We start from the raw sequence: 16,563 nt of genomic DNA on the forward strand, positions 1-16,563 counted from the left end.
GGAACCTCCAATCACCTGCTGTTTGTGGTTTACCATTTGGGAATAGCAATGCTCTGATTGGTTACTTCAGCACTGTAATTTCCCACTGCCCATCCCCTGTGGTTTACAGAATGGTCATTGCAATTCCTTCCCTGCTTCCATTTTCCTCCATTCTCCGGTGTCCTTGTGCAGCATGCCAACCATTTGTCAGAGGATAGACAAGTGAACTGACCCAACATCTCCACCAATGTTGCTCTGAGTCAGGCATAAGAGATGTATAATGGTAACCCAGTGTTGTCTGTCCCTTTTAATTTCCTACAGCATTCTGGGGAAAGGAAAGAAATTAGGACAGACGAACTTGCAATTTATGCAGTGCCTTTCTCATTCTCAGATTGTCCCAATGTACTTGACAGCCAATAAATTATTTTTGACGTGTTACCACTGTTGTTTTGTTCTCAAATGTGGTTGTCAATTTGTGTGCAGCAAGGTCCCATAAACAGCGATCAGATAAGATCATGGAAACACAAACAGAAACAGACCGTTAGGGCTGTCAAGTCTGTGTTCATTTTTTTTTTACATGAGCCATCTAGTATAATCCTATGCCCTTGTTCGCTCCTCATATATTCCTCTTTTTCAGGCAATCTCTTTTAAACGTACTTGTGAATTCTGTTCCAACAACAGTTTGTGGCAGAGAATTGCACTTTCTAACCACCTCTATGTAAAGAAATTTGTTCTAACCTCCGGATAAATTGTTTTTGTGCCACTGTTACTGTGTCACCAACCAGTGGAAACAGTCTGTTACCATTTACCCCGTTATAATCCTTCATAATCTGGAAGGTCTCTATCGCGCCATCCTCAACCTTCTCAGCTCCAACCTCCTGAGCCTGTTTAATATTCTACCACAGTGAGGCGGTTACAATTGAGTCCTCTTTGGTGAAGGGTATTAAAGTTATGAATTGGTGGTCCAGGACCTCACAAAGGCTGCATACCAGGACTCCAACATCCTCCAGCACTGCAGACACCATTTTGGATTTTGGTGCACCTTTTATTCCTTCCACTGACTGTCATTTGTATCTTTAAATTTAGTTTCTTTATTTAGTGCATTTAAAATACTGGCAAAATGGAGAAATTTGAAGAAGCTCAGAGCCCAAAAAACTTGCACCGGACTAGTGATTATTTTAGCATCTGGTTTCACTTCATACGAAGCTATTGTCAGGGGTGATAAAACATCATCATTCAATCCTAAATTTATCAGGTACTGAGTAATATTGCTGCCATCAACCCAGATTCAACCTTTTTCTCTTTTCCCTTAACTTTCTCTTATTGTTGTCCAGCCCAGAATATAGTTACAGTGGAAAATATGAACTACTGCAACACCTACGTGGTAGGCACCTTGATCACGAAGCTTGGGAAGACCAAGGCTGAGACCTCCATCCAAACCAAGACCTTGCACCCAGTTTGGCAGGAGACTCTGATATTCCCAGTCTCAGAGGAATACGTGCAGAATGGGACTTTAACACTGGCCGTCTACAGCTGTGATATGTATTCCAGGCATAACTGTGTGGGGGAAGCTCAGCTCAACCTATCTGACGTGGTTGTAGATGTAAGAACTGATTCCTGGATTAATCTGAGGGCGCCTGAAAAGGTACCTTTTTTTCCTTCTCCCCAGTTCAGCTTGCTTGCTGAGATCACAATGTGAGTCATTGTGAGGCCTCTCAGATGACAAACATGTATGTAAGTAGATGCTGCAAGGCAGCTCAACCTTTTGAATCACTAATGTCAGGCAAAGAGAAAGTATTTGTAGGTTGTGGAAATATACCTTGATTTTATGAGGACAATTTTTTAAAGGGGACATGTATGCTATTGAATTGCCTGGTAATCATAGAGTCATTTATGGCACAGAAGGTGGCCATTTGGCCCATCGAGTCCATGCCGGCTCTCCACGGAGCTATGCTGTCAGTCCCACTCCCCAGCTCGATCCCTGCAGCTTGCAAGTCTGTTTCTCTCAGGTGGCCATCCAACTTCCTCTTGAAGTCAGTGATTGTCTCCACTTCCATCACCCTTGTGGGCAACGAGTTCCAGGTCATTACAACTCGCTGCGTAAAATGTGCTTCCTCATATTCCCCCTGCATCTTTTGCCCAAACCTTTCAATCTGTGTGCCCTAATCCTGGTGACGTGTAAATGGGAACAGCTTTTCCTTGTCTAACTTATCTAAGCCTGTCATAATCTTGTACACTTCTATTAAATCTACCCTCTATCTCCTTTGTTCTAAAGAGAACAAACCCAGGTTTTCCAATCTAACCATCCCTGGAATCATTCTGGTAAATCTTCTCTATACCCTCTCCAGGGCCCTCACATCCTTCCTAAAGTGCGGTGGCCAGAACTGGATGCAATACTCAAGATGAGGCCTAACCAGAGCTTTATAAAGGTTCAGCATAACATCCCTGCTTTTGTTCTCAATGCCTCTATTTATGAAGCCCAAGATCCCATATGCTTTACTAACCACTCTCTCAATATGTTCTGCACTTCCAAAGATCTATGTCCATGCACCCCCAAGTCCTTCTGTTCCTGCACACTCTTTAGAACTGTGCCATTAAGTATATATTGCTTCTTCCTATTCCTTCTGCCAAAATGCATCACCTCACACTTGTCAGGATTAAATTCCATCTGCCACCACTCTACCCATTCTGCAGGCCTGCCTATGTCCTGTTGCAGGCAGTTCATATCATCCTCATTGTTTGCCTCACCTCCAAGTTTGGTGTCATCAGCAAATTTTGAGATTCTACTCTGTATTCCAAGATCCAAGTCCTTTATATAATAGCAAAAAAATAGCAGTCGTCCCAGCACTGACCCTTGGGGAACACCACTGTCTACCATCTTCCAGTCTGAAAAGCAACCATTTACTATGACTCGCTGTTTTCTGACCTTAAGCCAATTTTCTATCCAATTAGACATTGACCCTCCTATTCCATGAGCCTCAATTTTGTTACTTGTAAGTGATTCAATGGGGGGGGGGGGGGGCTTGGAATTAAGTGGATGATGGGCAGCCCTCATGCGCCTTTGGAATCCCAGCCATTGAAAGCCTCGGTGCCGCAATGGATATGCAGCCATGGCCAGCACTGCATAGGGGAAGAGGGGGGAGCAGAGGCCATTGTCGGCCTGTAGTGCTGTGCGCTCTGCATGGGTGGGCTTGGTCTCAGGTGGCAATATCAAGTGAACTGGGTCTCAGGCAGTTGTACTGGGTAAGTAGGGTCTCAGGTGTTGTGCAAGGGGGTGCTGGGTGTCGGGCGATCTGAAATGGGGGGGTTGGTTTTGGATGGCAGTATCAGGTGCCCAAACTGTTGGGTGAGAGGGTCGGGTGTCCATACTGCTGGGTGAGAGTGTTAGCTATCAGCAAGGGTGGGCCCTGAGGGCCATCAGGGAGTCTGCCGGGAGAAGTACTGGGAAAAGTGGGGGCTGTACCATTGGGACAGTCTGCACCTGAGCCATGCTAGGACCAGTGTTCTCGCAAACTCGGGACATAGAGAGGGCTTTAAACGAAACAAGGGGGGAGAGGGATTAGATGTAGCAAATCAAGGCATAGAATGAAGGCAGGAGAGCAGAATAGTAATATGGGAAATGAAGGTCAGGGAATGGCAGGAAGGGACAGAGAGAAAAAACCTCAGACCACATCAATAGTCGAGACTAGATGTTACAAAGATAACAAAAAGGCACTTAGCATTCATAACAAAGTAGATGAACTGATAGCACACATTGAAGTAAATAAATATGATCTGATAGCCATTATGGAGACGTGGCTGCAGGATAATCAGGATTGGGTCCTGAATATTGAGGGGTATATGACATTCAAGAAGAATAGGAAGCTAGGTAAAGGTGGAGGGGTAGCACTGTTAATCAAGGATGACATTGGTGCAATAGTTAGAGATGACCTTGGTTCAGGAGATCACGATGTAGTCTCGGTTTTGGTGGAGATAAGGAATTGTAGGGGAAAGAAGTCACTAGTAGGAATGGCCTACAGGCCCCTGAACAGTAATCACAGTGTAGGATGAAGTATACAATAAGAAATATTGGATGCTTGTGATAAAAGGACGACAATAATCATGGGTGATTTTAATCTACTTATAAACTAGAAAAATCAGATTGGCAATAGCAGCCTGGATGAGGAGTTCATAGAATGCTTTCAAGATAGTTTCTTAGAGTAGCACATTCTGGAACCAACCAGAGAGCAGGTTATATTAGACCTGGTATTGTGTACTGTGACAGGATTAATTAATGACCTCAGAGGAAAGGCACCTCTAGGCAGCAGTGACCACAATATGATTGAATTTTAAATCCAGTTTGAAAGAGAGAAGAGTGGGTCTAAAACTCGTATTTTAAAGTTAAATAAGATCAACTATGTTGGCATGAAAGCTGAGCTAGCTGAAGTGAACTGGGTTACTAGGCTAGATAGATCTATTGAGAAGCAGTGGCAGACATTTAAGGTGATAATTCAGAATAATCAGAATAAGTATATTCCTACTATAAAGAAAAATTCTAAGGGGAGGACCCACCATCCGTGGTTAACTAAAGAAGTTAAGGAAACCATCAACCTTAAGGAAAAGGCATATAATTGCAAAAGATGAATGGTCAGAATATAAAGAACGGCAGAGAATGACTAAAAGGTTAATCAGGAGAAAGAAATTAGAGTATGAGAGGAAGCTAGCTAGAAATGTAAATCTGGATAGCAAGAATTTCTACAGGTATTTAAAAAGGAAAAGAGTAAGTAAAGTGAGTGTTGGTCCTCTAGAGAATGAGAATGGGGAGTTAATAGTAGATAGTAAGGATGAAATGAACAAATATTTTGCTTCTGTCTTCACTATAGAAGATACAAATATAGCAATAGCTATAAATTAGGAGGTGGAAGGAAGAGAAGAACTTGGTGAAATTACAATCACCAGGGAAGCGGTACTGAGCAAACTGATGGAACCGCAGGCTGACAAGTCCCCGGGTCCTGATGGACATCATCCTAGGGTCTTAAAAGAGGTGACTAATGAGGTAGTAGATGAGTTGGTGTTAATTTTTCAAAATTCGCTAGATTCTGGAAAGGTTCCATCAGACTGGAAAGTAGCAAATATAACCAACCCCTCTATTCAAGAAGTAGGGGAGGGGGAGGCAGAAAACAGGTAACTATAGGCCAGTTAGCTTGACAACTATCATGGGGAAGGTGTTAGAATCAATCATTAAGGAGGTGTAGCTGGGCACTTTGAAAAATGGGGAACACAAACAAGAAATGCTGGAAATACTCAGCAGGAGTGGCAGCATTGGTGAAGAGAGAAGCAGAGTTAACGTTTCAGGTCAGTGACCCTTCATCAGAACAGTATTTCCAGTATTTCTTTTTTGTGTTTCAGATTTCCAACATCTGCAATATTTTGCTTTTATACAAGATAATGGGGTGTGGTCATCGTGGTTTTGTGAAAGGAAAATCATGTTTAACCAATTTGTTTGAGTTCTTTGAAGGAATGGCATGTGTTGTGGATAAAGGGGAACCCGCTGATGTACTGTACAGGGATTTCCAGAACGCATTTGACAAGGTGCCACATAAAAGGTTATTGTGCAAAGTAGGAGCTCATGGTGTAAGGGGTAACATATTAGCATGGATAGAAGATTGACAGGATGGCAGAAAGCAGAGAGTATGCATAAATGGGTCCTTCTCTGAGTGGCAGGATGTGATGTGTGGAGTCCCACAGGGCCTGTGCTGGGGCCTCAACTTTTTACAATTTATATCAATGACTTAGATGAGGGTGTTCATGGTGTTGGGGGTAATATATTAGCATGGATAGAGGATTGGTTAACAGACAGGAAGCAGAGAGTGGGCATAAATGGGGCATTTCAAGTTGGCAGGCAGTGAATAGTGGGGTGCTGCAAGGATCAGTGCTGGGGCCTCAGCTATTTACACTCTATATTAATGACTTGGATGAAGAGACAGAGAGTAATGCATCTAAGTTTGCTGATGATACAAAGCTCGGTGGAAAGGTCAGCTGTGGGGAGGATGTAGAGAGGCTGCAAAGAGATGTAGACAGGTTAAGTGAGTGGGCAACAAGATGGCAAATGGAGTATAATGTAGAGAAGTGTGAAGTTGTTCACTTTGGTCATAAAAATAGAAAAGCAGAATATTTTTTAAAAGGTGTGAAACTGGTAAGTGTTGATGTTCAGAAAGACTTGGGTGTACTTGCACAAGGAATGCACAAAGTTAACATGCAGGTGCAACAGGCTATTAGGAAGGCAAATGGCATGTTGGCCTTTATTGCATGGGGATTGGAGTACAGGAATAAAGAAATCTTACTAAAATTGTACGGGGCATTGGTGAGACCGCACCTGGAATACTGTGTGCAGTTTTGGTCTCCACATTTAAGAAAAGATATGCTTGCACTGGAGGCAGCGAAGATTTTCTAATTTGGTCCCTGGGATGAGGAGGTTGTCCTATGATGAGAGGCGAGTAAATTGGGTCTATATTCTCTGGAGTTTAGAAGAATGAGAGGAGATCTAATTGAGACATACAAGATTCTGAAAGGGCTTGATGGGGTAGAAGCTGAGAGATTGTTCCCACTGGTCAGGGAATCTAGAACATGGGGACACAGTTTCAGGGTAAGGGGCCAATCATTCAGGACTGAGATGAGGCGATATTACTACACTTAAAGGGTTGTGAATCTTTGGAATTCTGTACCCCAGAGGGTTTTTGGATGCTCCATCATTGAATACATTTAAGGCTGGGAAAGATAGATTTATGGTCTCTCAAGGAATCAAGGGATATGAGGAGCGGGCAGGAAAATGGAATTGAAGTCCAAGATCAGCCATGATCGTATTGAATGGCGGAGCAGACTCGATGGGCCATATGGTCTATTTCTGCTCCTATTTCTTGTGTTCTAGTGAGGGGAGTGATGGCACGGTAGCTAAATTTGCAGATAACACAAAGATAGGTCGGAAAGTATGTTGTGAAGAGGACATAAGGAGGTTGCAGACTGATGTAGATAGGTTGAGTGAATGGGCAAAAATCTGGCAGATGGAGTATAATGTAGATAAATGTGAAGTTGGTCACTTTAGTAGGAAGACTAAAAAAGCAGAGTATTACTTAAACGGAGAATGACTGTAGAATTCCGAGATGCAAAGGGATCTAGTTGTTCTAGTGCAGGAGTCAGAAAAAGTTCGTATACAAGTACAGCAGGTAATAAAAAAGGCTAATGGAATGCTATCCTTTATTACGAGAGGAATTGAAAATAGAAGTAAGGATGTTAAACTTCAGTTATACAGGGCATTGGTGAGACCACATCTCAAATACTGTGTGCAGTTTTGGTCTCCTTTTTTGAGGAAGGATGTAAATGCCTTGGAGGCGGTTCAGAGGAGGTTTACTAGATTGATACCTGGAATGAGCGGGCTGTCTTATGAGGAAAGGTTGGACAGACTGGGCTTGTTTTCACTGGAGTTTAGAAGAGTGAGTGGAAGCTTGGTTGAAGTATATAAGATCCTGAACAATCTTGACAAGGTGGATGTGGAGAGGGTGTTTCCTCTTGTGGGTGAGTCCAGAACTAGGAGTCGCCCTTTTAGGACAGAAATTAGGAGAATATTTTTCTCTCAGAGGGTTGTGTGACTTTGGAATTCTCTGCCTCAGAAGGTGGTGCAGGCTGGGTTGTTGGACATTTTTCAGGCAGAGGTAGATAGATCCTTGTTAGGCAAAGGAAACAAAGATTATCAGGGGTAGATGGGAGTCTGGAATTTGAAACACAAACAGATCAGCCATGATCTTATTGAATGGCGGAGCAGGCTCGAGGGGCTGAATGGCCTACTTCAGCTCCTAATTCGTATGTTCGTATCTTCTTAAGTAGCAAAGGGACAGCTGCCAAGGCAGGGTCGTCTCTGCAAGGACAGCTCTCTGGAGGCCCACTAATCACCTGGCATGGGTCTCATACACCCTGTCTATTTGGACCCCCATGGTGTGATGCAGCACCTATGATGGAGGGGATGCCAGAATGCAGCTGTGCCTGCCCATGAAGCTCCACAACATGAGCAGCAGCAGCCTGCCATGGCAAGAAGGGTCCACTGCACCAGAGTGTGTACCAGACTCGAGTCAGTTACCTCCAAATGTCAGAGCGGCATTGCCAGTGAAGACTATGGTTCTCCAGGGAGGCTGTCACTGGAATATCGTATATAGCTCAATCCCATGTCTGCTCTCAGGGTGCCCTGTGGCTGAGATGCAGCCATGCATCTGTCAGGATGAGGTGATGCTTAAAGCCCTTTGCCAGTGCCTCCCTCCCCATGTCCCACTGCCTCCATGTAAGCCACATGCAAACACTAAGTAGGAGAGAGGTATGGAGCAGTCACCTTGGAAGAACGAAGGAGATCATTGACTTTCTCGCAGCACTGCACCTATGTTCGGGGGTGGCGGGGGGGGGTGGGGGGTGGGGGGGGTGACCCCAGGGCTTCTGACCTGCTCTTCAATCTCCATCCAAGTTTGTTTGGCCAGGCAGGAAGACCTCATCATGCCACCGCTGGGGAGGAGGACCTGCTGCCTTTCACTTGCCACCTGGAGAAGAATCTCAAGGGAGGCATCGCTAAACCATGGGGCCACCCAGTGTCTTTGTTCAGCCATGGTCACTGTGGGGCCCACACTCAGCTCCTTGCCTATCAGGCAGCAGAGGCAGTAGAAGGGGTCCTGGAGCAGCAGAGACAGCAGATGGGGTTCTGGGACAGTAGAGACAGTAGAAGGGGTCCTGGAGCAGCAGAGGCAGTAGAAGGATCCTGGGGTAGCAGAGGGCACACAGGAAGACACTCTTTTTAACCAAGCAGAAGTGAATACAGGGCTGGCAGGTCTTTAAATATGGTGCCAGCACCTGCTCCGGAGTCATCTGACCATATTCGGTGTCTCGAATTCTGCCCGTTGCGTGATTGGTCAGGCGACCTCACCTCCATTGTGATAATTGGCCGCCCGTCGCGTGATCACAGTGGGCCGGCTGCACACATGACGAGTGGGAAGAGCGTCCAATTCCAGGTTCGCCGCAGGGACCTGCAATGGGCTCACAAAATCCAGCCCGCAGTGAGTACATAAGTCCCTACCCGGCTTCCTATAGGAGGCAAGTGAGTGCAATGCAGGGGGTTGATTATTCCGCACACCCCCACCCCCTGACCTCCTCAACGTTGTTCAGAAAAGCCCATCTTGCAGTTGTCACAGCCCCAGCAGCAGCATGATTTTGGATTAGGAACTCACCGTCTTGACAACCAGGTAAAGAGAGTGTAGAAATCATATTGGTTTTAAATATTCAACAGGAGACAATAAATCTTCTTTTATGATGCTTGATTAGATTTGTAGCTTTTGGTCAGTACATAAAATCATCCTTTCAATGTCTGCTTAAAAATAATGCAAGAAGTATAAAATCTTCCCCAGGCATATGGGACTTGTAAACATGTTTTTCTCTCTTGCTCTAAATAGGACTGATGAGAATCCAATTAGCTTGCGCTCACTCACATGAGATTTTGAAGTGTTTATAAATCCCAGAGGTAAAACCAGAAGCTATGAGAAAAGGTCTGTTCAGCTTTCAAATTATAGGGCAGTTCAGTGCCAGGCAATTCAATAGTAGATTGATTAGATATAGCTCTATTGAGCTGCATTACATTCAGCATTCAGCATTACATTATATTCAGCACATTACATTGGAATTACAATGTGAGTTTTGTCTTAATGTACCTGAGAAAATTGTTTTGGCAAGTGGAGAAACTGCTCTGGGAACCAGCTTGTGCTGGTAATTGGGAATTTTTAGAGAATTGTCACCAGTGATTTGTTTTCTAGGACTCTGTAAAGTCGCCTGGTGAGATCTTGTTTTCCATCAACTACCTTCCGGCTGCCAACCGTCTGATTGTTGTTGTTATGAAGGCACGATGCTTAAACTCCGAAAAGCTGAAAGATCTGATAGGTAAAGGACTGTCAACTCATTGATATGCATATGTATATTTTTTAGAAAACATTTTTTTTTGCTGTTTCTCAAGAATGTGCCCATTTGTTCCTTGTGTAAAGCTCCCTGCGTCATGTAATGTCCTCTGACTGAATAGTCTGCTCCCAGGCACCCTGCTGGTTGTTCCAGTTATGACTGTCTCTTTAGATTTGACCTCTGCCTGAGGCCTTTTCAGGTACTTCCTGCTCAGGTGCAAACCTAAGTCACACTGTTGCCATAACACTGTGTGCCATCACACTGGCCTCACTGCCAAACCGTCAACAGTTTCAGAATACACGCATACCCCACCATCCCCAACTTTTTAAAAATATCTTTATAATAAAAGCTGCAGCTGCTTTATCATTTCAGATGTCTCACAGACTGCTGTCAGCACTGCTTTGAGGCTGGCATTTAGGAGCCAAAATTGTAGTGAGGTACATCAGGCAGAAGCATCTTACCACCTTCAAGGTGGAGTGTGCCATCTCTACATCTGAGAACCAACAGGAGATACCCTGGCATCTTTTGGCAGATTAGATTGGAGGGCAGCCTTAGGGAACAGACCTGAAAGCTTCCAGTCACAAATCTGATCCTAATGTTGCTGAGCTCGGCGGCAGTTCCATTTTGAATGCGTTTGCAGAAGGTAATGACTGACGACTGCTGCATTAATCCTTTGTGCTTTTAACCGTTTCTCATTTTGTGTTTAATGTGTTTCTAACTGGTCAATAGGCTCTTCCTCTCTATCAGCAAATTAAATAAATTGGAATAGGGAAGCTCAAACATTTCCACCCAGCAACATCATAAACCAAATTCAGTACATGCAGAAATTCAATTAGGGCAGAATGCACAAGAATTAAAATTCATTCCCTCAATAATTTTGGAAAATTATATCTGAGTGTTCAGTGTCAACTGGACTTAATCAGTAGCACTCTTGGCCATAGTTGTAGATTTTAGGTCTGCACCAAGATTTGAGTGCACAATCTAGGCAAAATACTCTATTACAGTACTGAGAAGGTATGTCCTTTGCATGAGATGCCTTATATATAAGTCCCGATCCGCCAGTTCAGGTGGATGTTAAAAGACATAAGGTTGGTATTTGACAGGATGAGATCAAATAGGCCAATGTGTCTCTACAGCTGAACTTATCTTATAAGTGACATATGTGTTTACCCAGGAGAGGGGTAACAGTAATACAAAAGCAAAATACTGCAGATGCTAGAAATCTGAAATGCCAGAAATACTCAGCAGGTCAGGCAGCATCTGGGGAGAGAGAAACAGAGCTAACCTTTCATCAGATGACAGATCACAGACCTGAAACGTTGGACAGGAATTTTATTTATTTATTTATTTTATTTTTTATTTAGAGATACAGCACTGAAACAGGCCCTTCGGCCCACCGAGTCTGTGCCGACCAACAACCACACATTTATACTAATCCTACAGTAACCCCATATGCCCTACCACCTACCTGCACTAGGGGCAATTTATAACAGCCAATTTACCTATCACCTGCAAGTCTTTGGCGGTGGGAGGAAACCGGAGCTCCCGGACGAAACCCACGCAGACACAGGGAGAACTTGCAACCCTGATGCTGGGATCAAATGGTCCCGACCCCACACCATGTCAGAAATAGTCACCCGACATGGTTTTCCAAGGAGAGGCCAATTAATGGCCAAAGGGTGCACTTGCCATCCAATTAAGAATGGCGGGCAGGCTCCTGACACAGAGCCAACAGAAGGCCTTCCAGCACTGAGAGCACTGCAGCTTGCTGATACAGGTAAGGGAGAGAGAGTGCCTCAAGATGGAGGTGACATATGTGTTTACCCAGGAGAGGGACAACAGTAATACAAAAGCAAAAAAGTTCTGAAAATAAAAATGGCCACAGCTGCCAGATCTCCATTGTGGAAGGGGAGCCCCCCCCCCACCCCCACAGTAAAGGCCTGCTCGGGTCTGCAAATGAAACCCAAGCCGAGCCCAACAGGACCACATCTGACTCGAGCCTGACCTAGCCCGAGTCCTTTCATTTTTTCCCATGCCCGACCCGACCCGACCACCGGAATATAATCAACTTTATTGAAGAGGTTGTGCTCTACCTTGGACGAAATCACTCACTGCAGACTAGTGCAGAGTGTTTCCCGCTTTCACATCCTGGCTGTCACTGTGTCCAACCCAGCCCGATCCGACCCGAGCACGAGCACGAGCACGAATGCCGGACCCAGAAGAGCGACCTGACCCGAACCCATCACATGTCGTCGGGTCCCGTTTGGTTCAGGTCAGGTAACAATGCTCTACCCACAGGATGGCCTGTGACTGCAGCTGTACCCATCTTTCTGCACTGGCAGTGGGGCAGGAGGCTGATTCCAAAGCACTGGCCCCCTGATCTGACAGGGAGGCCACCTCCTTTCAATGGCCATGATTCAGCCACCGTGGGGGGCCTGCCTGATGACTGGAAAATTCCAGTCGGTGCAGGAGAGGGGTCTTAATAGTCCCCTTAATTGCTTCAATTGGCTGCCCACCACTTGCAGGTGTGTAGCCATTGTGCCTCCGACCTGGCCTCCTTGAAAATGGCCCAGAGGCAGGAAAATGCCAGCAAGCCGGCATGCCACTCTCCCACGGTAGTTTTTCTGCCCGGCCGCCTCCGATCCATCTTCACAGCAATTGAAAAATCCAGTCCATTAACTCTGTTTCTCTCTCCACTGATGCTGCCAGTCCTGCTGAATATTTCCAGCATTTTTTGTTCCTATGAGGAAACTGGCACTTTTTATCTACTTCTTACTTCTGGTGTCAGATTCATTGTCAGATTTAGTGTAACCAGATTCGAAGTAAGGTTACATAGGAGCATAGGAAATAGGAACAGGCTCCTCAAGCCTGCTCCACCATTCAACTAGATCATGGCTGATCTTCTACCTCCACGCCATTTTCTTGTACTGCTCCATTGACACACCTTAGCCCAATTCAGAAGACTGCTCCTGGGACTTTTTGGTCCCTGTGACCACTCTGTGTGAGATTATCACTGTACTTTCAATTACTTTCTTTTTATTCTGTCACAGGATGTGGGTATCACTGGATAGGCCAGCATTTATTACCCATCCCCAATTAGAAACATAGAAAACAGGAACAGGAGTAGGCCATTCGGCCCTTTGAGCCTGCTCCGCCGTTCAATACGATCATGACTGATCATTCAAACTCAGTAACCTGTTCCCGCTTTTCCCCCGTATCCCTTGATTCCTTTAGCCCTAAGAACTATATCTTTCTTGAATATATTTAATTATTTGGCCTCAACTGCTTGCCATGGTAGAGAATTCCACAGATTCACCACTCTCTGGGTGAAGAAATCCCTTCTTATCTCAGTCCTAAATGGCTTACCCCTTATCCTTAGACTGTGACCCCTGGTCCTGGACTGCCCCGCCATCGGGAACATCCTTCCTGCATCTAGTCTGTCCAGTCCTGTTAGAATTTTGTAGGTTTCTATGAGATCCCCTCTCATTCTTCTAAACTCTAGCGAATACAAGACTAATCGACCCAATCTCTCTTCATACATCAGTCCTGCCATCCCAGGAATCAGTCTGGTGAACCTTCGCTGCACTCCCTCCATAGCAAGAACATCCTTCCTCAGATAAGGAGACCAAAACTGCACACAATACTCCAGATGTGGTCTCACCAAGGCCTCGTATAATTACAGCAAGACATCCTTACGCCTGCACTCGAATCCTCTCGCTATGATGGCCGACATACCATTTGCCTTCTTAACTGCCTGTTGCACCTGCATGCTTACATTCAGCGACTGGTGCATAAGGACACCTGGGTCTTGCTGCACCTCCCCCTTTCCCAATCTATCTGCCTTTCTGTTTTTGCCACCAAAGTGGATAACCTCACATTTTTTGATTTTTAAGAAAAGACTCAGTAAAAGAAAACAATAAGGAAAACCCAATCCTTATCTCAGGCTGATTGTTTTCAAAGGCTCACAATGCTGATCAGGTCCACGCCATTACTGGAGGCGCCCCACAGCAAAAGCGCAGGAATCCTCCATTCACCCAGCTCGCAGCTAAAGCTATAAAAAGAAACCCACTAAATCACTCTAACGCTGAAGAGCTTGATGCGGGAAGGGCTGTAGATGTCATATACATGGACTTCAGTAAGGCGTTTGATAAGGTTCCCCATGGCAGGCTGATGGAGAAAGTGAAGTCGCATGGGGTCCAGGGTGTACTAGCTAGATGGATAAAGAACTGGCTGGGCAACAGGAGACAGAGAGTAGCAGTGGAAGGGAGTTTCTCAAAATGGAGACATGTGACCAGTGGTGTTCCACAGGGATCCGTGCTGGGACCACTGTTGTTTGTGATATACATTAATTATTTGGAGGAAAGTATAGGTGGTATGATTAGCAAGTTTGCAGACGACACTAAGATTGGTGGAGTAGCAGATAGTGAAGGGGACTGTCAGAGAATACAGCAGAATATAAATAGATTGGAGAGTTGGGCAGAGAAATGGCAGATGGAGTTCAATCAGGGCAAATGCGAGGTGATGCATTTTGGAAGATCCAATTCAAGAGTGAACTATACAGTAAATGGAAAAGTCCTGGGGAAAATTGATGTACAGAGAGATTTGGGTGTTCAGGTCCATTGTTCCCTGAAGGTGGCAACACAGGTCAAGAGAGTCGTCAAGAAGGCATACGGCATGCTTTCCTTCATCGGACGGGGTATTGAGTACAAGGGTTGGCAGGTCATGTTACAGTTGTATAAGACTTTGGTTCGACCACATTTGGAATACTGCGTGCAGTTCTGGTCGCCACATTACCAAAAGGATGTAGATGCTTTGGAGAGGGTGCAGAGGAGGTTCACCAGGATGTTGCCTGGTATGGACGGCGCTAGCTATGAAGAGAGGTTGAGTAGATTAGGATTATTTTCATGAGAAAGACGGAGGTTGAGGGAGGACCTGATTGAGGTGTACAAAATAATGAGAGGTATAGACAGGGTGGATAGCAAGAAGCTTTTTCCCAGAGTGGGGGATTCAATTACTAGGGGTCGCGAGTTCAAAGTGAGAGGGGAAAGGTTTAGGGGGGATATGCGTGGAAAGTTCTTTACGCAGAGGGTGGTGGGTGCCTGGAACGCGTTGCCAGCGGAGGTGGTAGACGCGGGCACGATAGCGTCTTTTAAGATGTATCTAGACAGATACATGAATGGGCAGGAAGCAAAGAGATACAGACCCTTAGAAAATAGGCGACATGTTTAGATAGAGGATCTGGATCGGCGCAGGCTTGGAGGGCCGAAGGGCCTGTTCCTGTGCTGTAATTTTCTTTGTTCACTCAGCCAGAGCTTTTAAAAACTCATACAACCACTCAAGCATGAAGAATTGTCTCTTGAACAGCTGTATAAACAAACTCAAGGCAAAAAACACTTGAAATACCTATTGCACAACTGTATGAACAGACACTTTGGCGTGCTGGAAGCTAGATGAACAGATGAGCACTGCCAAACACCTGCTGCTGTCAATCAGAGTAGCCAAGAGAGTTCTTTTAAAGGGGAACCAGTACAGAGTCACAAAGCAAGTTCTTAAAGCATGTTTTAAAGAAGAAGAACAGCAGAAAGATGGATACCAATTCTCCCAGCATGAACTGGAAAGCCTTGGATGTCTTATCCGAGTTCAAACTGTTCCAACAAAGAATGCAGTTATGCTTTACAGACAAAGTAATTGTAGAACCAGAAAAACAGGCTGTACAAATAATGATAGTGATTGGAAATGGGGGATTGTACAGAATCAATACCTCTGGATTATTTGAATAGGACCAGAAAGATCCTGCAAAGATATGGAAAGTGCTGGAATCGACTGGAGGAAGGTATATAGTGGAGATAAAAGCAAAATACTGCGGATGCTGGAAATTTGAAATAAAAACAAGAAATGCTGGAATCACTCAGCAGGTCTGGCAGCATCTGTGGAAAGAGAAGCAGAGTTAACGTTTCGGGTCAGTGGTCAGTTCCGATGAAGGGTCCAGACAACAGGGCAACAGCAGCAAGGAAAGCAGCAGACACCTGTGCAAATGCAAGCTGATACATGAGGTCCGCAGCAAAACAGACCTGAGACAAGACCCAGAGAGAAGTAATTTTCAGCCAGAATATGAACATGTACTTCACATTATGAACTTGACTCATCACATTGAAGAAGTCCAACAACTGGAAGCTTTCGCGGCTATTAACATCATGTGCCTAAAGAAAGCTGGTAAACATATACTCAAGGTCAAGATTGACATTGGCGCGAGTGCAATTATCCTACCAGTCCGAATCCTCAAAGATATGCACCGGAGTCATTGGAAGTCAGTATACAATCGACAGCTGCCAAGTTATCTGCATACAATGGGTCATCCATCCTTGCAGTGGCACACCAACAATGCAATGCAGCTATGGCAAGTCAGCATTTGCACCACAAACATTCTACCTATTAGACATGAGCGGACCAGCAGTGGCAGGACTACCTGCACGTAAGGACCTCAACATCATAGCCATCCACGAGGTCACCAAGGTACCATTACAGCAGAAGAGATCAAGGGTACCCGCATTGAGTCAGTCCATGACCTACAACAAATGTACCTGGACAGGTTTGCCACAATAGGAAATTTCAAAGGTGATGTCATAC

The 16,563-nt window shown here is 45.0% G+C and overlaps 1 protein-coding gene across 2 annotated transcripts in view; it reads left to right on the plus strand.

The window, feature by feature from the left end:
• syt13 (synaptotagmin XIII) overlaps window positions 1-16,563 on the plus strand; it is a 48,105-nt gene that overhangs the window by 17,129 nt on the left and 14,413 nt on the right. The window contains exons 4-5 of one of the 2 annotated variants that reach the window (XM_068046821.1): window positions 1,314-1,624; window positions 9,798-9,921. In XM_068046821.1, coding sequence (XP_067902922.1) covers window positions 1,314-1,624; window positions 9,798-9,921 — 435 coding nt within the window. The remainder of the gene's footprint in view (window positions 1-1,313; window positions 1,625-9,797; window positions 9,922-16,563) is intronic. The other variant, XM_068046822.1, reaches the window with a different exon arrangement.

This window comes from Heterodontus francisci, chromosome 14 (assembly GCF_036365525.1).
Source record: "Heterodontus francisci isolate sHetFra1 chromosome 14, sHetFra1.hap1, whole genome shotgun sequence".
NCBI classification, from domain to species: Eukaryota; Metazoa; Chordata; class Chondrichthyes; order Heterodontiformes; family Heterodontidae; genus Heterodontus; species Heterodontus francisci.